The sequence below is a fragment of the Nasonia vitripennis genome, chromosome 2 (assembly GCF_009193385.2).
Source record: "Nasonia vitripennis strain AsymCx chromosome 2, Nvit_psr_1.1, whole genome shotgun sequence".
Taxonomy (NCBI): domain Eukaryota; kingdom Metazoa; phylum Arthropoda; class Insecta; order Hymenoptera; family Pteromalidae; genus Nasonia; species Nasonia vitripennis.
Window position 1 is genome coordinate 20916345 of NC_045758.1, and position 26624 is coordinate 20942968.

General features: G+C 40.5%; 2 protein-coding genes across 6 annotated transcripts; both read left to right on the plus strand.

Moving 5' to 3' along the window:
- Positions 1 to 5396: 5396 nt before the first annotated feature.
- LOC100115651 (sulfotransferase 1C4) lies at positions 5397 to 12057 on the plus strand. Of its 4 annotated transcripts, XM_032596401.1 has the most exons (9): positions 5456 to 5595; positions 5803 to 5936; positions 8172 to 8414; positions 8505 to 8604; positions 8706 to 8898; positions 8974 to 9100; positions 9203 to 9297; positions 9384 to 9691; positions 9930 to 12057. In XM_032596401.1, exons 3-8 carry the CDS (start codon positions 8198 to 8200, stop codon positions 9681 to 9683), a joined length of 1032 nt encoding a protein of 343 aa, XP_032452292.1. In that variant the 5' UTR covers positions 5456 to 5595; positions 5803 to 5936; positions 8172 to 8197; the 3' UTR covers positions 9684 to 9691; positions 9930 to 12057. The 4 variants fall into 4 exon arrangements, with proteins under 4 accessions (XP_031780671.1, XP_031780670.1, XP_032452291.1 ...); XM_031924811.2 differs by having other exon boundaries at positions 5397 to 5595; positions 9384 to 10694; XM_031924810.2 differs by lacking the exon at positions 5803 to 5936 and having other exon boundaries at positions 5449 to 5595.
- Positions 12058 to 14757: 2700 nt separating this feature from the next.
- On the plus strand, positions 14758 to 26567 carry LOC100115694 (transmembrane protein 47). 2 transcript variants are annotated; one of them, XM_031924812.2, is made up of 7 exons: positions 14766 to 15236; positions 15879 to 15950; positions 17927 to 18379; positions 20692 to 20878; positions 21410 to 21559; positions 21659 to 21721; positions 22109 to 26567. In XM_031924812.2, exons 3-7 carry the CDS (start codon positions 18326 to 18328, stop codon positions 22414 to 22416), a joined length of 762 nt encoding a protein of 253 aa, XP_031780672.1. In that variant the 5' UTR covers positions 14766 to 15236; positions 15879 to 15950; positions 17927 to 18325; the 3' UTR covers positions 22417 to 26567. The 2 variants fall into 2 exon arrangements, with proteins under 2 accessions (XP_031780673.1, XP_031780672.1); XM_031924813.2 differs by lacking the exon at positions 17927 to 18379 and having other exon boundaries at positions 14758 to 15234.
- Positions 26568 to 26624: the final 57 nt, after the last annotated feature.

A 26624-nucleotide genomic window follows, 5' to 3' on the forward strand; every position in this document is an offset into this window, starting at 1 on the left:
TACGCTCAAAGACTCCTTATACGAGTATTTTTTGATTTTCAAAAATACGTCGGCAAATTGGAGGAAGGCGAGCAAGAGCTAATATTAAAGCTCTAAGACAAAAACTCTTAAATGTAGCTGCCCCACACACCGAGACTCCTAACACGAGTTTTTTTTTAAAGAAAGTATGTCGGCAAGTCGGAAGAAGGTGAACGAGAGCAAGCCTCCAAAACGAAAATTCTTAAATCTAGCTACCCAACACTCCGAGATTCCTTATACGAGTATTTTTAAAAAGTGAGTACGTCGGAAAAACGGAGGAACGCGAGCGAGAGCAAGAATCAAAGCTCCAAAACGAAAGTTCTTTAAACTATAGCTACCCAATGCCCTGAGATTCTTTATAAAAGCGTCATCTATTCAAAAATTACAATGGCACATTGAATGGAGACAAGCGACAGTTAACTGTACTGCTCTAAACGTGAATTCTTCAAACCAAATGCTACAATTGCAGCAACTATTTGTAAGAGAGTATCATTTAAAGAATTATAAACTTCTGTTCCTAAATGCTGATCTGTGAAACCAACTGCCACACGCACCATAAACTCTTTCAAGATTTGTCAAAATTACGTGATAACTACAGGGGGCAAGCTGAGCGAAAATTAGTAATGCTCAGGAAAGAAGCCCATAAAACGATCTACATCGATCTCAGTGTTTTGAGATTTTTGTCAGTTGTTTTTAAGAGATCCATTTCGAAGCTGTACTTATTGTTTATCCTCGAATGCCTCTGAAGTGCCATTATATTTCTATAAAGATACTGTTTTATACAGAATCTCGGCACTTGGGGTACACGTAATAGATATTAAGGACTTTAGGTTTTGAGCATTGAACTTTTTAAAATAGGACTTCAATAAAGGCTCTCGGCGCGTGGAGTAGCTAGATTTAAGAATTTTTGTTTTGAAGCTTGGTCTCTCGCTCTCGCTCACGTCCCTTCGATTTGCCACCTTATTTCAATAAAAATATATAATATATAAAAAAAACTGTTTGCCAAATTATAAGTCTTGTTTAATATTCTCGTGTTTACAGTCTCAAAGCGTAGTGTAGCTAGTTCTATATAAGGTTTTCCGTTTTGGAGCCTTGTTACTTGCTTGCCCGCTCGCCTTCCTCCGATTTGCCGACGTACTTTCTTTTTAAAAATGCTCGTACAAGGAGTCTCGGAGCGTGGGATATCCAGATTTAAGGATTTTCGTTTTGGAGGATCGCTCTAGCTTGCCTTCCTACGATTTGCCGACGTATTTTTTTTTGAAAAACAAAATACTCGGATAAGAAGTCTTGGTGCGTGGAGTAGCTAGATTTAAGAATTTTCGTTTTGAAGCTCTGCTTCTCACTCTCGCTCGCCTTCCTCCGATTTGCCGACCTACTCTCTTTTTAAAAATACTCGTATAAGGAGTCTCGGAACGTGGAGTAGCTAGATTTAAGAATTTTCGTTTTGGAGCTCTGCTTCTCGCTCTCGCTCGCCTTCCTCCGAATTGTCGACGTACTTTCTTTTTAAAACTACTCGTATAAGGAGTCTCGGAACGTGCAGTAGTTAGATTTAAGAATTTTCGCTTTGGAGCTCTGCTTCTCGCTCTCGCTCGCCTTCCTCCGATTTGCCGACCTACTATCTTTTTAAAAATACTCTTATAAGGAGTCTCGGAGCATAGGGTATCTAGATTTAAGGTTTTTCGTTTTGAAGCTATAATATTCGCTCTCTCTCTCTCTCTCTCTCTCTCTCTCTCTCTCTCTCTCTCTCTCTCTCTCTCTCTCTCTCACCTTCCTCCGATTTACCGACGAATTAAAAAAAAAACTCGTGTTAGGAGTCTCGGTGTGTGGGGCAGCTAGATTTAAGAGTTTTTGTTTTAGAGCTTTAATATTAGCTCTTGCTCGCCTTCCTCCGATTTGCCGACCTACTCTCTTTTTAAAAATACTCGTATAAGGAGTCTCGGAACGTGGAGTAGCTAGATTTAAGAATTTTCGTTTTGGAGCTCTGCTTCTCGCTCTCGCTCGCCTTCCTCCGAATTGTCGACGTACTTTCTTTTTAAAACTACTCGTATAAGGAGTCTCGGAACGTGCAGTAGTTAGATTTAAGAATTTTCGTTTTGGAGCTCTGCTTCTCGCTCTCGCTCGCCTTCCTCCGATTTGCCGACCTACTATCTTTTTAAAAATACTCGTATAAGGAGTCTCGGAGCATAGGGTATCTAGATTTAAGGTTTTTCGTTTTGAAGCTATAATATTCGCTCTCTCTCTCTCTCTCTCTCTCTCTCTCTCTCTCGCCTTCCTCCGATTTACCGACGAATTAAAAAAAAAACTCGTGTTAGGAGTCTCGGTGTGTGGGGCAGCTAGATTTAAGAGTTTTTGTTTTAGAGCTTTAATATTAGCTCTTGCTCGCCTTCCTCCGATTTGCTGACGTATTTTTGAAAAAAAAATACTCGTATAAGGAGTCTTTGTGCTTGGGGTAGCTAGATTTAAGAATTTTCGTTTTGGAGCTTTGCTTCTTGCTCTAGCTTGACTTTCTTCGATTGGCCGACGTAATTGCTTTAAAAAAAATTTTCTTGTAAGGAACCTCGAAGTGTGGGGTAGTTAGTTTTAAGGATTTTTGTTTTGGAGGCTTGCTCCCACTCGCCTTCCTTTGATTTGCCAAAGTATAACTCGTTATTAAAAATATTCTTGTGTTCATGATTTTAGAGCGTGGGTTAGCTAGATTTAAGGGTTTTTGTTTTGAAGGCTTGCTCTTGCTCGCCTTCCTTCGATTTGCCAAAGCGAAACTCGTTTTTAACAATATTCTCATGTTTGAGGTTTCGGTGCATGGGTTAATTATATTAAAGAATTCCAATTTAAAAAGAGTACGGTCTTTAAATTTTTTATAACCAAATACAAGAAATCTCAATAGGGGCGCATGGTTTACACTTAAAATAGGGATGAACTGGACCTTCTGGTCCAATTTAAGTGTTTATACTTTATAAATATGCTTTATTACATGCAAATGACTTGCATGTCAAGTTTGTACGATGCATCCCTTTTGAAAAAATTCAGTTTTACTCAAAATCTTATGAATAAAAATAGCAAATCTCAATTTTGGTGCATGGTTTACACTTGAAATTTGATAGACAAGCCCTTGCAATGTGTTTCAACATATTTCTAAAGTTTGATGAATCAGCGATGACTGGAAGATCCAGTTGGTTTCAAAAAACCTGCGCCAAATGCGTCTACTTGGGGTGAACTGGATCTTCTGGTTCAACTTAAATGTTCAAACTTTCTAGATATGCTTAATTACATGCAAATGACTTGAATATCAAATTTCAAGTTTATACGATACATCACTTTCATATAAATTGAGTTTTTAAAAATTTCTTCGACTAAAAATTGCATGAGTCAAATCTTGTGCATTATCCAGACTCAATGTTTAATCGAAGTCTTTTAACAGCTGTCATTTTAAATAAAATAACAAGCTATTCAGTTCATTTATCACCTGCAAAATTCAAAAATTTTCATCCCCGCCTTGGCTCGGCCGAATTCACTGCGCATGCTTGGCCATCACTCGGCCGAGAGCTCACACCGACACGGCCACGCTGGGCGTGTAGTAGTGAGCCATGCTGCTAGTGAATTTTTTGGAGGTTGGTACGTCGGTTTTATGAAATGGTTCTAGGCACAGCCCTGCTTGCTGCCCTGCTTGCTGTCGCGCTCGCCTCGATATTGTCTGATGCTCGCGCGAGCGTTAGGCAATCAATTCAAGCTGTTGGGCCAGATAGGGCGTGTCACACCGAAATTGGTATTCAATTATATGGACCAAAAATCGTTTCTAAGGTTGTTGTTTATGCATAAGCGTTTGGAAAAAATGTTTGTCACGGTAAAAAAATGTGTTTTTAAAATGTCTACAACTTTTACATTTAAGGTTTTTATGTATAATGTATAGCCTAAAATTTGTATGATGAATACTGATTTATTGCTATAAAAAAATCGATTTTGGCCTGTTAACTCGAATTAAAAGCATTTTCACGCTTAAGTGTAGATAGGAAAAAGTTGTATTTCTTCGAGATCTACAACTTTTTTCTACAACTATTTTTTGTAAAAACCGAGTTAGAGCCAAAAAAACATTTTTAGCGATTTTTGGATGTGACCGCATTCTGCGTATACATGCAGGATCGAGCCCAAAATAAATTTGGCACCTTACCATTACGATGGGAGTTCGCACACAAATTTTTAGCCCGATTGATAAAAGTCTCTTAGAGATAATAGTGTAACACCAACATTTTTATTCAAAAAACACGCAAAAATTGAACAAATTGTACCGGCATTTTAAAAAAACGTAGACGATCGGGATAAAAAAAATTAGTTTTTAGGTTTGTGCAAGAGGAGACTCCTTCCAAAATTTCAGCCCGATCGGTCGAAAATTGCGTGAGATATCGCATCTCACACATTTTTCGATGACAAAACAATAAAAGGCACTTCCGTGTCGCGGTCGTGCCTAATAAAAACATAACGGAGTAGCTACTCTTAGTTACAAAAGTTAAATCGTGGGTCATAAATGTTTTTGATTCTATTGTTGTTCAAAATATAGAGGTGAAACGTTTTTAGTTACATCGGCAAATAAATGTCGATGTTTATAGGTGGCGGATTAAATATTTTTCTCTCGTGAAAACTATCAAGGACAACGTCCGCGATTGTGGTATCTTTTTACTTAACTTTAGAGGCAACGCCGGCCAGCTGTAATCTAGATATGAAAATGTGAAAAGTAGTTTTAATCGGTGTTTCGCATATACGTATTAAATGACGCCTATTATATATGAATAATACAATAATCCTATCTATACACAGCTAATTTTTTTTTCAACAGCGATTTCTTATAATAGCAGTATAAAACAAATGTTGAACGTTATAGCGAATCACAAGCTCAGCAGCGATCACAATGCATACAGGAGTAAAAAAAGTCAAGTCCCTAGAAAGGCGATAGCATCAAACGTGTCCCCATAATTTATCCGCCAGAACAGCACCATTACAAAAGTGCAGAGCAGCTCGCTTGTAAGTTTCTACGTAATGAAGGCGACTATAGAGCTATACCTAGCCCAGATTACGATCGCAAGTCGCCCGCGAATAGGTATATAATCCGACGCCTCGATCTGCACTCGATTACCTTTTTCCAGCTGGGATGTGTGTGTGCGCGCTGTAGCGGTGTACAGCTACACATCGCAATAAAAGATCGGCTAAAATGCATCCATAGGTACAATAGCGAGAAGAATGACCTTGCGCGGACGCGCGAAATCCGATCTAAAGCGCGCTGACTTTCAACGTAGCGCGCGGTGTTAGATCATTAGACGTATAGGTATAGCGCGTATAGCCGCACGGGTACGAAGTCACATCGCGAAACGAGAGCTCACTTGCCCCCTACCAGCTCTGCGGTCTGTGTATATCTGTGTCGGATACACGGGAGTGCGGATATATGCACAGATATAGAAGCGGCGCGGGCCGCTGGTAAACGATCTTTTTTCGCGAGACGTCGTGCTGGATGCAAGTCAATCCCGCGCGTCGATATAGTGCAGTCGAGATCGGGATTTTTGAGGATTTGCAGTTTTTCATTGGTAACGGGTAAGTGATTGTGTGTTAACAATTGTTTCGTATATGATTTATATACGGGTTTTCTTTATTTTTTCGGTAATCGAGCACGAGTTAATATTGTAGTTTTGACGGACGCAATTTATAATTAATTTTAAATTTCTCGATGCAATATCAGTAAGACGAAAAGTGCGTTGCTTATCATCTACTTGTAATTAAACATCTTCAATGAGCTTGCAGATTTGAATGAAATACCCATTATATGAAATCATTCAGTGCCAGGAAATGTTAATTTATAAATAAATTGTAACATACACTGACTTATATTGAAAAAGTGCAAATCCAGAAAAATCCGGACACTTCAGGGGGTCTGAGTAAACAAATTTGAAATTTGGGAGCACACCTACCCGACCACTTTTTTTCGTTCTTTAGGTCATATCGTCGCTCCCTACGAAGACTAGCACAGTTCAAATTTTCAAACGAAAACTAGCACAACTCGCGACTTTATATTACTTAAAATGTTAGTATTTTACGTTTTTATTGGATGCTTTTGTTGGCTAAGTTCATGAAAACCTTGGACAAAGACAGACAAACCTCAAAGTTTTAAAAGTTTTTGGAAATTTTAGAAGGTTTATATACAAAGTGAATAATTTTAAAAAAATGTTTGTAAAAAATTATTGTATTTGGGAAAACAATTTTAAATTCGGTTAAAAGTTGCGAATATTTAAATATGTTTATTAGGGACAGTTTCGCAAAAATCGGAAAATTTTTATAGAAATTCAATCCCAAGATTAAAAAATATCTATTTTTTGCCGGGCAGTTTAAATTCTCTTATGGGAATTTAACACGGGGAAAATTAACGAAAATCAGCAATTTTTCTTATTTTTATAATCCTTATAACTTTTGATCCGAGCGGTCAATTTCGACCATCAAAGGCTCAAATTGTAGCTCTTGTCTTCCGTTTTCGGTTTGAAAATTTAGGTTAACATTTTCATTTTACGATCAGCTGATGATGAAAACGGCCAAAAAACGGCCATAATTGATAGGCATATACATAGCATATCAGACAATGACCTTTGAAACAGTCACAATCACCCGGCCATTGAAGGTAAGCATACCATTTCTGATATTAATAGACCCAATATAAGAGATAAGATTTAAGGACTCGAATGTGTATTTATCTATGAGCGTCTCAAGGCAGATAATGTATCTCGGGTCTCTTATCTAAAAATGCCAGTACAGTCAGAAATCTCCAAGACACACCTGAAGAATCATGCTTGGCTTGGACTTTGGAGAAGATTTTAACTTTCGTTCGTTATCTAATCCACAGTCAGGCTTTGTTATTTTACAACCGTGTAAAAATTGCACTGCATAAACTGTCACTTATTATTGACAACAAATGCGCAGGCAGCGAAATTCCAGAATTCGCTCGCACACAAGTCTGAGTAAGCGTGTATACGGAACACAGCTGTTTCGAATTTGTGATTCGCGCCAAGTTCGGTCGAATCTTACAACTCTCATTCTATATATATATATATATATATATATATATATATATATATATATTCGTATAGAGAGAGAGAGAGAGAGAGAGAGAGGGCAGTTTAAATTCTCTTATGGGAATTTAACACGGGGGAAATTAACGAAAATCAGAAAATTGACACTTTTTGTCTGAAGGCGCAACCCAAAAATTTGTTTTAATAGAATCAAAGTATTAAAAAAAAGAATTAATTTGAGGGCTGGTGGGTTAAAAATAGCTGCCTAGGTCAAAAGTTGTCTGAGCTTGAAAATGGCAAAAAATCGCCAATTTTTCGATTTTTTACGAAAATCAGCGATTTTTCTTATTTTTATAATCCTTATAACTTTTGATCCGAGCGGTCAATTTCGACCATCAGGGGCTCAAATTGTAGCTCTTGTCTTCCGTTTTCGGTTTGACAATTTAGATTAACATTTTCATTTTACGATCAGCTAGATATATGACGATGAAAACGGCCAAAAAACGGCCATAATTGATAGGCATATACATAGCTGATCGTAAAATTAAAATGTTAATCCGTAAATGTTAATTTTTTAAACGAAAAAAGAATAAAAGAGCTTTAATTTGAGCCCTAGATTATTAAAATTGGCCGCTTGGATCAAAAGTTATAAGAATTTTAAAAATAAGAAAAAGATCGCTGATTTTCGTAAAAGATCTTACTTTTCGTGACTATTTACTATTTTCAAGCCTAGACAACTTTTTGCCCAGGCAACCATTTTTAACTCACCAGTCCTTAAATTGAAGCTCTCTTCTGATACTTCGATCCTTGCAGAACACATTTTTGGATTGCACCTTCATACACTGAGCGGGTAAAGTTGAATCGTGGCTTGTTTTCAATAATTTTCCCCGTGTTAAATTCCAAAAAATAGGTATTTTTAATCTTAGAAAGCCAAGGTTTTTCGGGTTCTATATGACCTAAAGAACGAAAAAAAAGTGGTCGGGTAGGTGTGCTCCCAAATTTCAAATTTGTTCACTCAAAAAATAAAACATAATTGCAAATAAAATTTTATAGTAATATGAAAAAACTCCTTTAGCGTGTACGTAACTGAAGAAAAGCCATCATTAATTTCAGATAATACGTAAAATTAGTAAAGTGTAATGATGGATGTCAATACGCAGCTACCGTCAATCGATTATCTGGATGAATCAACAACAAAAGAAATGCTCGCCGACTTTAAAGGCGAAAAACTTGGCTGGGTTTTGGTAGGAGAAAAAAAATGGTTTTTGCCCGCAAAATACGCAAAGCAATGTCCGCTGTATTACAATTTCGAAGTGAAACCTGATGACACATGGATCGTCACGTTTCCAAGATCAGGTATCGCCATTAGAGATAAATTATAGGTAAAAATCGAATGCTTCGATAAAAACAAGTTTTGACTGATCTCGATGTATTTTTTCCAATAAGGTACAACATGGACACAAGAACTGGTATGGCTTTTAAGTAACAATTTGGATTTCGCAACCGCCAAATCGGTACCGCTCGTGAAGAGATATCCTTTTCTGGAGTATAACAGCTTTTTTTCTTTAACATTTATGCATTATATACGAAAAGAAAATTCAATTCAATAACCTGATCGGTCGAATATTTTGCATCCACTTTTTTCAGGTTTTCGATGGCTATAAACGACGTCACATCGCAAAATATTCTCAAAGAGAACCGAGCGAATTCCGAAATACAATCATTGGTTTCGAATGTGGAATTTACGTACGAAACCGCGCGGTCAATGCCCTCGCCAAGGTTTATAAAAACTCATTTTCCGCTGAGCTTGGTTCCTAACATTCTCAAGTCAGATTGTAAAGTATGTACATACGCGTATATTCGTATTTTATCATATATTTTTAAGAGAATACTAAGTGGAAGTCTTGTTTTTCAGACGATATACGTTGCGCGGAATCCAAAAGATGTTGCAGTTTCTTATTATCATTTTCATAAAACGGTAAAAGTTTACGATTATGGCGGCGAATTTGATAAATTCTGGGATTATTTTCAAAACGATAAAAGTATATACCTCTTTTTTATATTTGTATGTCGTGAAAGTGTACGTGCTGTTGTTTTATTTTTTCATATTTCCTAGCTTAAATTTAACCAATCTTTTTTAAAAGCTTGCTGGGGACCTTATTGGGAACACATAAAAGAGGCATGGGCTCAGAGACATAATTCGAATTTATTATTTTTATTTTATGAGGAAATGACTCACGTGAGTATACTTGTGTATTTGTACTTTTTATAAATAGTTGCTTTCACCACACCGTACCATACATATTTCTACAATATCTTCGACAGGATCTCTTAGCAGTGACGAAAAAGGTAGCAAAGTTTTTGGGGAAAACGTACACCGACGAGCAGTATAAACAATTAGTCGATCACCTGCAGTTTTCCAACATCAAAAATAATAAAATGGTGAATTTAAGTCAAAATAGTTTGAAGGTGTTTTTCAAAACGGATGAATTTATCAGACAAGGAAAAAGTCAAGGATGGCACAAGATGTTTTCACCTGAGCTTAATAATAAAGCCAACCTCTGGATCGAGGACAATCTTAAAAGTACCGATTTGCGATTTCCGTTTACAGATATTTATTCTTAAAAATACAGGTTAGGTTATTATAATTTATTATTTCAATTAGTGGAGCATTCATATGTACTTGTAAATTTGTATAATACTTGCACAATTTTCGGCCTTTCCATTTTTCATAAATCTGGATAATAATTTAAATTTTTAATCGCGTTTAATTCAAGCTTATTTCTAAAGATATATTAATAATGTTAATTAGAACTATAGGGGTCAGCGGATCGTAAGTTAATAATAAAAATTGGTGGTTTTACATTCCAGCGGGTGTGTATTTTTAAACTTAATTGATTTCGATTAAAATCAAGTAGCTATTGTTTAAATCGATTTGTCTGCTGAGAACAAGATTATAGTTTTGAGAGTATACAGCCCTGGCAATCCAGGCAGGAACATTTAGCCCACACTGACAAAACGGTCTTCCTGATCATAATGAAAAATGTCATTTATATACGAAATTCTACTCTTAATATTAGTATAGATATTCTTCCTAAAATTTAAATTAATTCATTTGGTACCAAACGTAGAAGAGATTTATAGAAGACATTTTAGTGAGTGTAGCCTTTATTGTTCTCCGAGTTATGCTTTAAACGAACTAGTAACCAAGTAGCTGAAGGGTACGAATTGATGGGAAGTAATTGAGGGGCAGTAATCGAGAGGCAGTAATTGAGGGGCAAAATTTCTAAATCAACGGCGGTGGCGGCATCGGCGAAACTTATTAAACTTATTATATTTTGCATATTTTTAAATTTCGAGTAAAAATTAATAAACGATTACTGATTGTAATTGTCAATAACAATCAAAGTTTTATAAAATATTTTGTTTTTATGGTCAATAAAATATATTATACATTGACATCTTCTAAGCGATAGCAATAAAATCTTTGAAAACGATCAAACCCCTTATAAAATGGTTTAATTTTTTAAGTATTGTTTGGCAACAGTGTTCTCTATTGCCACGTTTGTCATCGTATAAACGATATTGTCAAATGACGATAACGGTGGATATAAACGGCGTTCACTGAAAAAAAAACAAAGTCGTTTCTGCTGTAAAGTCCGGTAGTTTTATCGTAAAATTGGTCGCTTACGCGGGACACCAGCAAAAACGACCGAACTGATTCTTTAAAACTACTGAACTCTACGGTAATTTTGTCGAGTCTTCGTACAATGACGGATTACTGGTGCGAGTTCAGTTAAAATGGCTGTGTTTTTTTTTTCAGTGTTTGGAAATTGTATCCTTTCAATTACCGATACAGATATTCGGATAGCGTATTACGTCTTTTTCATCACATATCGCTAGATAATTGAACTATAATTGTACATTTTTACACAGCTAAAACTGAAATTTATACCATGACAAACGTATAGGAGTTGGCAAGTAAAGCGAGCAGAGGGGTACCCTCCCAGTGGTTATAAAATATGTTCGAAAAAGCGTTTCTACGACGCTCATTTCTTGCACTTACAGAAGAATGTTGCCCAATAAATGGCGAATTGCTGTGGCTTTCTAGGAGGAATAGCCTTGGTCACATCAAATGAACTTTCTCTATATATATATATGTAGAGCGATTGAAGATAAATTTTAATTATCTTATAAAATGTACTGATATCATAAAGTAGTACGTATATTAATTATAAAGGATAATTAAGGATACGAAACAACACCGATCTACACTAAAGAATTTTGTTATTGATACCTTTAAACTACAATACGTGTATAAATATTGTATTATAAAAACGCTCAATCGTGGATGATTAATAAACGAATTTGAATATCCACGAAATACTTGCTATTTTTGTAGATATAATATAACGAAAAAGCGCTGAACGAAATAATCATAAGAATCGGTTATCCAGTCAACTTCTGAATTCTGATATCATAAATACCACTCAGACTTTTGACCTACTTGTTGCCCAAACAGATGTATTAGCATGTATATAAGAATTAATGTCGAAATTCCGTGAACTATATAGTCCTGTTTACGAAATTCATTAACAGTCCTGTTTTATCGAGCCTAAAATTTTTGGGACAAATTTTTGGCGTAACGACCGCTCGGTTTTCAGAAGAGTCGACCTGTCGGTCGATTGCTACTATGACTATACATATAGACTATACATATTAATTGATGTACACACATGGAAAGAGAGAGAGAGGTGTGTTTGATAGTTCCAGAAAAACGCATTCCAAAAAGTTCGCACAGGTCTGGTCTATAAAGAAGTTATATCTCTATTTAAAAGAGAAATTTTACACGAAGCGCAGACGTTTAACGTAGACAGGTAAGTAATATTTTATTTGATAGGCGCGGTTGCTATGGCAGATAGGAGTTTATAATAATATTTATATGAGCTTGTTGTATTTTTAAATAAAAATATTGCCTTGGATCGGTATTGTATGTGTATATCACCGCATTTATTATTTATTTTGTAGTTACCTTTTAGATACTTTTCGTTTATGTTTTCTTTATAAGTATAACTTTGCACTAACACTAACGCGTTTTATTATATACGGTGAAAAATTGTAATTATGACATGTTATTGCCGTCCTAATATGCGATTATCCAAAGATCTCGTTTTCTTTTTCTAGAAGTTTATCGAATAAGTTACATGCAGTTCGTTTTCCTTAGGTTAGAAATATTAATTGTATTTGCATCGTATCTATACGCTAACGCAATTAATAGTATATTGTGTACCAAGGGCGTAAAGTGGGCTTTTTTAGGTCGAGTGTGGAGTTTGCAGTACGAGTCAAGCCGAGTTAGCCCGAGCCGAAGGCGAGAGCGTTTACGAGTCGCAGACGATTACTGCAACCACACGAGGCCCTTGGTGCACACCATATTTTTTGTAACGCATGTACTGATTTCCGCGGTTACACACGCACACACACACACACACACACACAATACACATACCGCATATGCAGGCAAAAGAATAGTACATTACGATACGTCTGACTTAAATGGTTCTTTTTTACACGGCGCAGTTAGCACCCAAGCGCCGTGTAAAACTGAACCATTTAAGTCACACGTATCGTAATGTACTAATTTTTCCCGCCGGTCTGAAAAGAGTTACTTTAGTCCCGCTTAAGGGGCTGTCGTCACAAAAGCTTCGCAAATCCAGCACGGGGTATTTTGTATTTCCATACTTCTAGAAAAACAAAAAGTCCGATCGAATTTTTCGAGTTTTTATTAAACTTAACACTACGGCGCTACAGACTCGGTTTTTCATTTGCAAACTTTATTCGAAAGGTTTTATGCAGTAGAAAAACAGTGTTTTTTGGGACGACATCCCCTTAATAGGTCAGAAGAACGTGAAAATCTTGCTTGTGTTACAAACATTTTATTTGCGACACCGCCAGAGAATTGGCATTCCATGCATATATAATAATGCACACATTGAAATAATTTCAGGTAGATAATTATTGAAATCTTGGAAACCAATACATGCATTAAGGGAATGTCGTCACTAAAAGCACTGTGGTTCTATTACATATAACTTTTAAAATAAAGCTTATAATAAAAAACCAAGCTTGTAGCGCTCTAGTGTTAGGTTCAATAAATGATTCTACTATAAGGGAAATTTCGATCGGACGTTTAGTTTTTATAAAATCTTGGAAATACGAACAGATGTTTGCGCCAACCTTAAAATCTAATTTTACATAATTTTACAACTTTTTAAATAAAGCTTGCAAATGAATCGTTAATGAATCGTTCTACCGAAAGAAAATTTCTATCGGACCTTTTGTTTTTCTAAAAGTTTGGAATTAATACACAATACTCCGTGGCGGATTTGCGAATAAGCTTTTGCGCCGACATCCCCTTAAAGTAATTGAGTATAATAGTGATCGTGCATTTTGAGTCACGCAAAATGTCTGATTATTTTTCACTCCGTAACATTTTTTGATAGCACTCGAAACTGACGATTTTCTACTCCACCTTTAGGCAAATAAGTCGATCTAAAGCCTGGCTTTGGAAAAATGTACTCAAATTATAATAGATACATAATAATATCCCTCAAGACTAGATCTTTAAAATAAGGTACAACGTAGGTACAGGAAATGATTTGGCTTTTGAGCAACGATTTGGACTTCCATCGCTCATTGCACATAGTATTGTAAAGCTTTATGCAAACTTCTATAGGTCATTAATGGTGATAAAGGATGACACTGGACTTTGATATAGCTAGAATCCATGTACGAAGTTGTAAGATCAATCCCGTCACCAAGATTTGTAAAAACTCATGATTTTTGTTAAGTTTAGTGCCAAACATTCAATTCTCATATTTTAATTTTCTTGACTAGAATTATTGGTTCAGCCAACTTTTTAGAAATAAATCATTATAAGATCTTGCATTTTTTGCTGTCGTAGATAATATACGCCGCACGGAATCCAAAAGTCATCGCAGTCTCGTATTATTACTTTTATAAAAGCTTAAAATTTTGAAGCAATTTTGAACAATTTTGGAACTACTTTCAAAAGGATGAGTGTGCGCGAAATTGACCAAATTCGGCATTTTTCGCACTCTAACTTCTCTTCATAATCGGATATTCTTGCGTTAAATGCACTGGTCATAATAAAATTTGAATGGCAGAAGTTGTAGAAATAAAATTAATATTTTCAAACATCCAATACTTACGTAGAACAAGTTCGTCGCGAGCTCGCTTGTCAGTTGTCCTGCTACTTACTTTAAGCACAAAAGCAGCAAAGTCAGTTTCGTGTTATTATTCGTTGCAACCCATGTTTCGTGCTTGTTTTTGTCACAAAATGGTTTGTAATACCGTGAGTGTTAAAAAATAACGAATAATTGTTCTCCCCACTATATGTTCTTTGTATCGCGCTTTGACCTTTATTAGATTCATATTTTGACCATCGTTGCTTTGTGAAGTGGATCTAGAAGTTAATTGTAATTGTAAATAAATACATGAAGAGACTGTAATTTCCGATAAAAAAGCCGCCGAGCTCGACCGATTAGCGATTACAGATTACTTTACCTGTTACCATCAGTTACCACGATTTCTCGACGCAGGATCACTCTTGTCCAACAGATGCCGCCAAGTAACCTAACCTCCAGCGGCTCCAGCTCTCGACTCTCGAGTAGGTATAAACTATAATCGTGGTTTTATCGAACACTGACACGGCTGAGTGCTGACGCCTGACGCACACGCTCACGGGCCACGGCTCACGGAGAGCACACGACTCCAACCAGAGACAGGCAGCGCCCTCCGCGAGTTTTCCCCACGCTCAATGGCGGCTGATTCACGCATCTCTCTCACAAACACACGCGCTCTCTCTACAGTCTACTCTACTCGCTACTCTCACTCGCGGCCCCGCACAGTATATAGCACAGCTCAGCTCCAGATCGTCGCCTACTCCGTCCGATGTAAACATCCACACCTTCAATGTTAATTGACGAGCATTGATCATCGCATCGCCACATGCTCGGGCCTTACTGGGTGCAATGACTAACGTCCTCCTGCAGCTCCCGATAGTGTCGTGCGACAATCTTAGGCTACGCTCCTGCTGCAGCTGCTGAGGGACACTTTGTGTCTGCTAGAATTGGCAAACAATCGACGACTCACGGACGTGTAAGTTTTTGTGCCTCGCTCTCTTCTTTTTTCTTCTTTTTCCTTCTTTTTTCTTCTTTTTTCTTCTCTTTCGCATCTTTCATCTAACATATACTTACTTATTACTTTGTCTCTGCTAAACGCCTTTATTCCTCTTGTGTTATGTGCTCACGAGGATATGAGATAAAGACTCCCAGGTTTGGCAGCTATTCCCCTGGGGGCTTTGTGGGCCTTTCAAGAAAGGAAAGTTTTGTCATAACCTTAATGCGTTTGCTAGTGCTGTGAGTGCGATATTCGTTATTTCAATGCTGAGGACGAATGACTCATTGTGAACTAATGCTCTGTATTTCACACCTATCAAGTGAGAATCATGAAAAAGTGTACTAACAAGTGTTCCACATAAGTATATTCTGTGACTGTAGCTCGCAACGTATCCAGCGACAAACATCTGTTGAACATACCTTTGATACATAATAAAAATGCATCTCAAATATTTCAAATATTTCTTTGTGCTTGAATAATTTCCACGATACATCTTTTTTCTTTCATTTGGTCATTCGCAGTTGAACAATTTTGTCTCCCTGTTTCATTTTGCTTGCGTTAAATTTAAGTTTGACCTCTTATTGTTTCATGATTTTTATTTTTGCTTCCTCTCTATTCCAGTCAACAACACAGACATTCAAAATGTCTCAGACAACGACCATTGAAACAGTCACAATCACCCGGCCATTGAAGGTAAGCATACCATTTCTGATATTAATAGACCCAATATAAGAGATAAGATTTAAGGACTCGAATGTGTATTTATCTATGAGCGTCTCAAGGCAGATAATGTATCTCGGGTCTCTTATCTAAAAATGCCAGTACAGTCAGAAATCTCCAAGACACACCTGAAGAATCATGCTTGGCTTGGACTTTGGAGAAGATTTTAACTTTCGTTCGTTATCTAATCCACAGTCAAGCTTAGTTATTTTACAACCGTGTAAAAATTGCACTGCATAAACTGTCACTTATTATTGACAACAAATGCACAGGCAGCGAAATTCCAGAATTCGCTCGCACACAAGTCTGAGTAAGCGTGTATACGGAACACAGCTGTTGCGAATTTGTGATTCACGCCAAGTTCGGTCGAATCTTACAACTCTCATTCTCGCATTATATTATATATATATATAGCACCTATAGACAATTCACAACCGAGCGTTAAAAATATCCTGCTGACTCACACGGCCCGTCCGAAACGTATATATCCGAATCCTTGGAAAACTCTCCGCTTTCTTCATTCGCGGGGGCATTATGTGCAAATTCGCGTAGGGCCGATTCACACGCGCCTCACGGTTAATCAGAGCACGAGGCGATCTATCGCTTGGGGCGCGATTTTAATTAGGCGACAATAAAAATAATTGAATTCATTGTCGGTCGCGATGAATAAGCGCAAGAGTAACATCACTGCGACTATTTCGCGACTTTGGGCGAAAAACACGATTTTTGAAAATTAGCTGTAGTACTGGATCTGGAATATTTTTTTAGATCCGTAAGTTCTCGGCGTCAGCGAGGACCAAATTTTCCAAACCGTGTTTTGACGCCGACTACTCAGTTGTCACAGATAACAAGACCGTTGCCGACGGTCGGTTGAATAAGCAGTTGTCTTTGGTAGAAAATATCGAAAAATCCTAAAGAGGAAAACAAATGGCTTATATTTTCTTAAACACGCGCATTCGACGTTCTTCTTTTGAAATTAAAGATTGAGTGTCTCCGATGAATCCGCGAATGGGCGAAAAAACAGCGCGTCAACAAAAGAAATCGACCTGGAAAGTGCTGTGCCCCCATTTCGAAAATTTAACATAATATATAAGCACATCCGGGGGCTAACTCGATTGAGCGACTCGCAACCGGCTTATAGCGAAATCCTATTCTCGTCGTCGCGAGAGCGTTTCAAAGAGAATTCTTTGATTTCCCTCGCTATAGGTATAAGGTATCCGACGGGGAAAACGTCGCAAAGAGTGCGCGCAGTTTTACGATGCACGTAGCAAAAGACTCCCGTTACACGAGAGCCCTCTCGTACACCCTCGCATTGTCACGAAGCCCGCCGGGAGAGAGGAAGATTAATCAGAGAGACAGAGAGAGGGAGGGAGGCGAAACAATTTGTTTGCCGCGCGGGCAAAAAATGCCTATTGTACACGCGCCTGAAGGAAGAAAAAGCAGACCGCGAAAGCATAATCTCGGTGGCATCGCGAGGCAACAGCCGATCTCGTATACGCTATATATAACGTAACGACGGAGGGCTGGCACTGCTGGCAGGCACGACGTACACGACGCAGGCGCCCAAGGGTCGCGCTGCCGCCGCTACGACTGGGCGCGACAGCAGCTCCTGTGCCGCCGCCGACGCCGACGCCGCCGCCGCCGCCGCCGCCGCCGCACACGAGTGCGCAAGTGCGCTACAGCAGCAGTCTCTCGCGCGACACTGGCCAGGGCAACGGCTCCACTTGCACACAGCTCACGAAAGAGAGAGAGAGTGAGAGAGAGAGAGAGAGTGAGAGAGAGAGAGAGAGAGGCAGGAGAGACTGAGTCGTCCGAACATGGCTGCTGATAGTACCTCGATAGACACTCGTCGCCGTGAGCAGCGGGAAGCCTGAGCGAGCTGGGACGCGAATAGCTACTGCCACCGGGCTCGCGCAGCACATATATGTCTCTACATGAGTCGCGCTCAGTGCAGCGTAGCAGTGGCGTCGTCGTATACCCTCAAGAGCAGCAGCAGCAGCAGCAGCAGCAGCAGCGGCGGCGGCAGCAGCGGCAGCAGCAGCAGCGAGAGCAGCGGCCACAGCAGCCCGACGGCCCGACTGATCCAGCAGCAGAAGCGCCGGCTATCGAGCCTCGCGGCGACGGGCCCCGATAACGCGGCCCGCGGCAGCATCATCATCGGCAGCGCCAGCCGAGCGCCGAGGCTCCTGCAGCAGTACACCTGACGCGCCGCCGCCACCGCCGCCGCCGCCGCCGCCGCCGCCGCCGAGGCTCCGCTCTTACCCCGGCCAGCCGCTGACTACCCAGCCAAGACGCTCACCTCCGTCGCCCTCGTCGCTGGCGGCAAGACCCGCACGCAGACCGTCAACATGATCATGTACACCGTCGCCGACGAGCACATGGGGGAGAACGAGATCGCCCAGGTAACCATAAACCAGCTCCCGAGAGAGCTGCGCTTGCGAAGAAAAAACACCGCGGCCCTGCACAGGCGGGCTTCGAGGCGACGAAAAGCCACGACCTAGTTCGCAAAAGAGAGAGAGAGAGAGAGAGAGAGAGAGAGAGGGCCAGAGGCGAAAAACGCTCGAGCGTTTAAGGCTATACGTGCAGCGCCTATATAGGGGTAGGAGTAAAGGCCAAAATCGATGTTACACGCGCGCGCCTTCTTTTAGTTGTTGCCTAGACACTTGTAACTCGCGCCTGCCACCCTCGCTGCACACACCTACCTATACACTGCGCTCGCTTTCGTTGCCCGCGCAATAATGACGATTCATTGGAGGCTCTAGGATAATTAATCGTTGAATGGTGAATAATACATAATTGCCGGATGAGAGAGAGAGTATAACTTTCCAGGGGCTTCGCTATAATAAAGCCGCAAATCCTACAGCAAAACATTGGATCCGCGCGTGCGTATACGTGCGCCGGGAAAATGTGTAAAAATATACAAAGTCACGGTTAATTACCTACTCCTGCACGCCGCGACGCCCAAAGACAAGTTGCTCTCTCCTGCAACTTTGTTCCGATAATGGAGAATCGCTCGCTCGGAATTTCGCATTCCGCCGTATTAAAACTTTCTCTCCGCTGAAAATAACTTCGCTGTGCCTTTATATTACAGCCTTCCTTCGACAATTATAAATATATCGATCGGCACGTGCATCGGCGTTGTTTTTTCTCCCTCCTCGGTGACATACGTTCAATCCTGCGGCTCTCTCGGGCGCGCGCGCTGCTCCGACTTTCATCAGGCCTGTACCGATATAAAAACTAGCAGATGATAGGAGGGTAAGGGAGAAAAAATGCAGCGCGACGATTGAAAGATCTGTCCGCGTGCCAAGGGAATCCGCACGCGCGCCGGGCGAGTTTGTCTGATTTAAGAGCCGATCGATCAGAATTGCAGTCGCTCCTTCGTCCTCCTCGGCAATCTTATCCGGCTGCTCTCTCTCTCTTTCCTTTCTTACTTTTCTCTCTCCCAGCTCGGCCTGGCACTCTGCAGCAGACGGCTTCTATCTATTATGATCAATTTTCCTCGCGAGCCCATGTTTCCAAGCCGAGAAAGAGTCTGTATGTATATAGAGCTGCTCTCTACTGTGAAGCTTTTTCGATGCTCTCATGCGAAAATATAAGGGATCGGTTTATGGACTGACTCTTGTCTCTATACCAGTCTATACCTGTATACATATACACGCAGGCTACTTTGTGCAGAGTACAGCTCGTGGCTTCTATCGATCCAAAAAAGTGTCCTATACTCGGCTGTGAACAGTGGTGAAAATTCCATTGAAACCAATTTCAAAAATCACAAACTCTTTAAAGCCGGTTTATGTAGGTCAGAGATCATTGTTGTTTGCATTTCGACGAAATTCGAATATGTCCGCACTCTGCTCTCTCCTATACACATCGCTTTATCCGCATTCGCAAACGTTTTACAGGGATTTTAATCGCGCGCAATTATTATACCTATATTATGCGAATGCGAGTGCATACAGATCCGTTTCCTCTCATCCCTGTTCTCGGCTTTATAACGCTTCCCGCGATAATACTTTTTAGCGAGTTTCAATATTACATCAAAAATTATAAGTGCTTTCCGATCGATCCTCAATGACATGTGCAAGGCGGTCTGCCTGGCCAAACCATATGCTCATCTACCGTATATACACGATATGGATTATGCAAGCTGCGCAATATTAACGCGGAAAAATACGCCGCGCGCGCAGCAATATTTTGCCGACTGTTTCGCATATTTTTTCCCTTGAAACTCGGACTTTCGATGCTGCCTGCGCGAATTCTTTAGAAAATTCTTCCGTCCTATCCTGCAGTAATATGCCGTATTTTCGAATTCCTTGCTCGAACGCTGAAAAATAACGAAGGCACAATGAAAGCCCGACCCTTCTCGCGGCGCGGCTTTATTTGACAATCGCGCTCTTTTCTCGAGATAAATATGGTTAACTGGGCGAGCGCTATTATGTAGCATTATAGAAGATAAAATAGGAGCCTTAATTAATCTCGACTCTATAACTAATTGTGAAGAGTAATTAAATTGAACGTCAAACGGCGCTATAATTGAAAAAGGGCAAATTGCCGACAGCCGCGCTCGCGCGCCCGCCCGATAAGATATAGCCTGTCGACTCGATGCCTGCACCAAACACAAGCGATTATTAAATTTTAGACTGAGACACTAGAATGACTCTTTTTGGAGTGTGCGTTTGGGGACTGGCTGTACGAGTGATCTGCCTGTTGTCCACAGGTAATCGCGTTCATATGCGGGGTGATCGTGATACTGCTGATGATAATGGGCCTGGCGTCGACGGACTGGCTGATGTCGCTAGGCTGGCGGCAGGGGCTCTTCGCCCACTGCATCGAGGAGGGCGCGCCTACGCCTCTGCCCTTCAACATGCCCGATCCTCCCGGCTGCTATCAGGCCAGGGACGTTGGTGAGTCCCGATACTGCATATTGCATATTGCATATTGCATATTCTATATTTTATTTAATTCGCGCGCAAGCGAAACTTACTCTACTACAATCTACTCACTCGCGTACTGCGCGCAGCTAAGTGGATTAAAGTTGGGACAAAATAGCGCGACAACTGCCGCGCGGAGATACGCTGCACAATTCGCCTTGTTTTCCTTTTCACTTTGCCTCTCTAATATACAGCCCAGCGCGCGAGTTCTGCCGGCTTCGACGGAATTATTATATCATCATTATTATAATGCAGCTCTGCAGCAGTCTAACTTACTTCAGCGCGATTACACTTTTGCCGTCTATATAACCGAATCGCTGTTATATCATTTTCTCCTTCGACCAATTTCCCCACCAACTGTTATATCAATTTCTAGCGAGAGCTTTATTTAGAATTCCCGCTCGATATTGCCAAGGATTTGCGCGCGGGAACGCGGGGAAAAAAAAGAAAAAAAAACTTATATATCGGGATTAATCTGAGCGAGAGAATGATTTTCCCCGACAGGCTACATCAGAGCGGCCGCGGCCCTGTGCGTGGTGTGCCTGCTGGCCGACATAGCGGCCACCGTGCTCACCGGCCTCGGGCTCAGGTGCCAGGATCACTGTGACAAGCGCAAGTACTACAGATTCGCGGTCTTCTGCATGGGGATCGCCCGTAAGTTTTCGCTTTGTTCTCCTTTTATAATATAAGTATAATATAAGTATAGTCGTTATCCACTGCACTATAGCCCTATTTTTCTCTCTGTGCTTGCAGTCGTCTCGCTCCTGATAGCGCTGGTCATCTACCCCGTGTGCTTCGCTGCCGAACTCAACTTCGGTACGTACTGCAGTATTATATCCTATATACATGAATTTGCTTATGCATGCGTCGCTAATTGACGCGAGGGTTGCGCAACGATGCGCTTTCCGACGATTGTATACGTCGCATATAAAAGGACTCGGTTAATTGGACGCCGTTCGCTCGTTACACCTGTAAGCGCTTTGTTGGGTTTAACTCGAACCGACTTGATTTGTTTTCCTTTTTTAATTTAATGCAGCCATCGACGAAATTACCTCGAATATATTTATGTCTCGTTTGGAACTTTTTGTTGACTTGACCGAAATTTAATTGAAAAATTAGAGAGAGAGAGAGAGAGAGAGAGAGAGTTCATCAGATCATAAACAAAAATACAAAAGATACTAATCGAAAGCAATGCTTAAACAGGCAACCGACCGATGTGGGAGTTCGGCTGGGCGTACGGCGTCGGCTGGGGCGCAGCGATCTTCCTGTTCGGCGGCGCAGTCCTGCTGCTCTGCGACAAGGAGAGCGAGGAGATCTACTACAAGGAGCGCAAAATCGTGCGCGACGACATCGGCAGCGGCGCCGTCGCCGTGGGCATGGCTGGCGCCGGCCACGGCCACGGCCACGTCGGCCACCACATGGTCGGCAACAACAGCTACGCCGGAGCCGGCAACTCGATGATCGGCTCGGGCCACCATCACGGGGTGAGAAGCGGGACCCAACTCGCCTAGTGGCATTGCTCCCTGCCCGACGTTGTTCTCTAGGGCTGAGGCGCGCCGACGAGGCGCGTCGCTACCTGCAGCCCAGTCAGCACGACACTAGAGCATCACGAGACAACATCACACACGAGCCAGAGAGGACGGAACAGACGCATGGAGAGGAGAGAGAAAGAGTGTCTAGCGACAAGCTGAGAATTACCACACACACACACGCACACACTTCCACCATGCTTCTACTGCTACTGCTGCTACGTACTGCAAAGTCGTCATCCTCATCGTTCGCTCATTCGTGTCCCAGACATCGCACGCGCGGCTCTGCCAACTCTGCGGACACTTGAGGACGCCCCCCCCCCTCCCCTTATTTTTCACGCCATCTTCGCTGCCCCCGAGGAGGGATACTCGGACGAAATCGCTCTAGACCGCGCTCGAGTAGAAGAGATACGAACTGCGTATGTGCAAAAGACTGATGACGAGAATCGTTAATTCGAGCCCGCGCGATTCCCCGAAAGGAATTCGAACAGCTCCTGCGATCGAATGTACGCGACAGGTGCAGCGCGTAATATAACGCGACTCGCCGGAAGCCCTGCGAGTGATTCCACTCCCTCCCGTTCGCTCGGCTCATCAAAGCTGTTCGCCGTCTATTCTGCCAACTCGATCGCACTCGCGCGATGGAAAAACTTGTATCCCTCCGAGCCCCCTTCATCTCGATCGCGATTTTCCAGCTTCGTCTTGATTGCGCGCCGATCATTGATTCGCGAGGCGGTCAGTAGTTCGTTATGTGTATTCCCGGGAGATACGAGTTTTGGGACCATCGATTACCGATATCGCGCGCGCGCGCGCGAGCTCACAGTAGACACGTCGCATACACGTACGATACGTATACAGAGAGAGAGAGAGAGATATGCATACGACTATTTTCGTATTAAATTATACGCGTCGAGGAGTTTGAGTTTCGAAGCACGCGGCCACGCGCGCTCGCGTTTGTCCTGGTTTCGGAGGATGCGAGTAATTGATATAGCGTGTAATCCGCGCCCCCCGATACGTTTAACAATTTAATCAGGCAGCTCTGCCGCGTGCGCTCATCGATTTCGAATATTCGGCTATGCGCTGAGAAAAAATTCGCCCGAATCATCGAGCCGCAGTTTATAATAAACGCGAGCGATCGATCAAGTCCAAATTAAGAGCTCGTCGGTTTAATTATTTTCGATACCGTACATCTGCGTACACGTTTCGGCAACCAGGGCAAGCGAGCGCGTTCGCCACGCTCTCGTTATCGTTTTCGGCCGTCGATCCTCCGATTGATTTTCCGTTTCGCCGTTTCTCGAGTAATAGATGAAAAGCTAAAAGTAGTTCGTGGGAAAGTGGGAGATGGGGACGCAACCAAAAAAAAAAATATATATATAAAAAGCGAGAAGATAAAATCGAGCAGCCCGCGCGAAAAGGCATTATAGCAGCGCACTGTCCAGTACGAAAACGTGATGATGAGAAATATACTTTTGATATACCGAGAGGCTTTGGCTTAGTTTAGCGGGATGAAAACGCTCGTGTAGTCGCGATTATCGTTTGCTGCGTGTATGCATATACCTATAGGAATGCGCGAGAGTTCGATGTACTTATACGCGCGCGTCATGCCGAAGTTGCTTGTTTTGGCTTCGCGAGGAATGAGGATTTATCGATTTGTACCTTACCTTTTTCTCTCCGATCGTCGATTGACCGCCGCTATTATTGTTACGTACGTTGCATACCTCAAAACATGCATCTTTCACAGCAGACCTCGGAATGTGACTTTTCACCATACGACTCAATTCCTCTTTCGTTTTCGTCTCCCTCATTTGGCCGGACAGCTCTTATATTTGTGTATACCTTGTAATATACACGCGCTAGGATTACGCGACTTAATTTATTCACCTATATATCATATCATATTATTAGTAGTATATTATTTTGTACGTTAGTTTTCTTTCCTTTCTTCAGCCGTTCACCGTTTTTTATCGCAGAATTTTCGACTTCTGCTCGAGACAAGATTGTATACATGCTCGTATTACTGATTATACTAAACTTGATCGCGTTCGTCTGCAAAAAAGCAAGTCCTTTGGTTTTACGGATATCGAACCGGCACAAAAAGATTTATACACTGTATGATTCGAAGCGAAAAAACTGCCAGGACGCGCGGACTTTGTGAAATTCGCAAAGTCTGCCGTCATAGTTTTCGACATTTGTACTGTTGGCTGGTTTCCTTTGATCCAGCTTTGTTATTCTAGTTCGACATATCTTCATCGTGTAGAGGCAGCTAAAAGAGTATATATACATATATCGTAAGAAATTCATCGATGACAAAATATAGTAATTGCATTTAGTTTTGCGTCAGGGAATCCGTCGAATCTTCCGTGTTATCATTATGTTTATTATTATTTGCAAGTCTTAATTGCAAAAGAAATTAGACTACGTGAATTGTGTACAATGGACTTGAAGTGTTTATTTCGATTATGTTTATTGACGATTCAATGCATTTGAGTATACATGTATACATCCTCCGGCCTTTCACTCCGTTGCATTGTCCATCCCTTCGTTACGAACCGAAGCGCGCATTTTCGTCTGACTCATTAAATACGTACAATATCAGTTGTTCATCCTGGATTCGTAAATAACGAAAAGACACAAAGGTAACAAGCAAAACGGAGCACAGTGTTTGAAAGTGTGAGTAGAGAGGCAGCTCGGGCAGGTTATACTGATCCACTGTGTTGAAGAAAAAAAAAATAAACACTGCATTACATACGTGTATATGTATATAATATATAGAAATTTTATAAATATTTGTAATAGGAGACGATAAGTGATCGAAATGATTATCGCCATTTAACGCAAGTATTACAGTTGCACCAAGGATAATCTAAAGACTAGATTATGCTTTGTAGAGTAGATAGCGTAGATCTTAAGAACTTAACAAGTATTTTTGTTCCGACTCGGGGAAACAGTCCGCTTGACTTCATTCCTTGTCAATTGTTAAGAAAATATGATGAAGAGAAAGATTAAATTGAATACAATCGAGATTTTTGCATTGCGAAGAAACTTTTAACTGAACGAAAAAAAGGAAGAAAAAATAACAAACACCATGTTGTACCAAAACTAATGTCGAATGTAAAACAGCGATGAGATTTCTATATGCTAGTTTAAGTCTTTTTTAATTAAGATACCTTATGTAAATTGCGCTATTATAAATAATTTAAATTTTAAAACTATCAAAGTAAATATTACATTGTAATTAAGTGCTAAGGTACTGAAGTGGAGGAGTTTTTTAAATTTTTATAAAATATTCATGTTGTCATTAAACCACGTACAAAAAAAATATCAATTTGGCAGAAGATTTGTTCTCTTTTTGTGCAAAATCGTATTTTTACCAAAAGAAAACTTATCCTTGTACAATATCACCGACATTTTTTCGAGTCTCAGTACCTTAGGATTAATCTCGATACCGACTTGTGAAAACCAATAAGTAGCTAGACGCAAAAATCTTCCAAAGTAGAACTTTTTTTCTGCACAGTTGATGATGATTCTACAATGTTACAAGTTGTCAATATATTTGATTTCATATTTTGTACTATTACAGATAACAATCATTGCAAATTAAGAAAATACATTAAGGGCATAGACGTGTAAATCATTTAAATATTACGCTATATGAAATTAATAAATTCTAAGGAGAGACAAGGGGAGAATCATGTGCATGTCGATTATAATTATTGTGCAGATTGATGTAAGCTAGTACTCAGGCATTATTTCACTCGAGTGAAATAAAACCATTGTTAATCATCTCATTCAGAATGATATATTTGTTAATCAGGCATTACCATAGACAACTCATTAAGAAATTATATTGGAAACGTATTTCTCAGCATTTTCACGTTGGACAGTACACACATATCATTGCATAAAATGGTAAGGAAAAGAAGCAGCGAAAAATTTATGTAACTGAAGATTGAATCTATATCGAGAGGTGGTGTCATTGTAGCCACATAAAAGAGAGCAATTGTAGAATATAGAGCGAATAGTATCACATGTTACAATTGTTTGTATATCATACATCGATGTAAACATATGTCACACAGTATTGTACAAAGAAATAAAATTATATACCTATATACTAATAAACCTAAACTTGTGAATTTCTGTTATTTTATTTCAAACACCATGTACTTTCTATTAGCAAAAACTAAAAGATG

Excerpts from the sequence above, each read along its gene's own strand:
- LOC100115651 (XM_031924811.2), top strand. The coding sequence starts at position 8,198 with ATGATGGATGTCAATACGCAGCTACCGTCAATCGATTATCTGGATGAA. Across the intron at positions 8,415-8,504 it reads CGTCACGTTTCCAAGATCAG|GTACAACATGGACACAAGAA; the intron begins GTATCGCCATTA and ends TTTTCCAATAAG. Across the intron at positions 9,101-9,202 it reads TTATTTTCAAAACGATAAAA|CTTGCTGGGGACCTTATTGG; the intron begins GTATATACCTCT and ends CTTTTTTAAAAG.
- LOC100115694 (XM_031924812.2), top strand. The coding sequence starts at position 18,326 with ATGATCATGTACACCGTCGCCGACGAGCACATGGGGGAGAACGAGATC. Across the intron at positions 20,879-21,409 it reads CTATCAGGCCAGGGACGTTG|GCTACATCAGAGCGGCCGCG; the intron begins GTGAGTCCCGAT and ends TTTCCCCGACAG. Across the intron at positions 21,560-21,658 it reads CTTCTGCATGGGGATCGCCC|TCGTCTCGCTCCTGATAGCG; the intron begins GTAAGTTTTCGC and ends CTGTGCTTGCAG.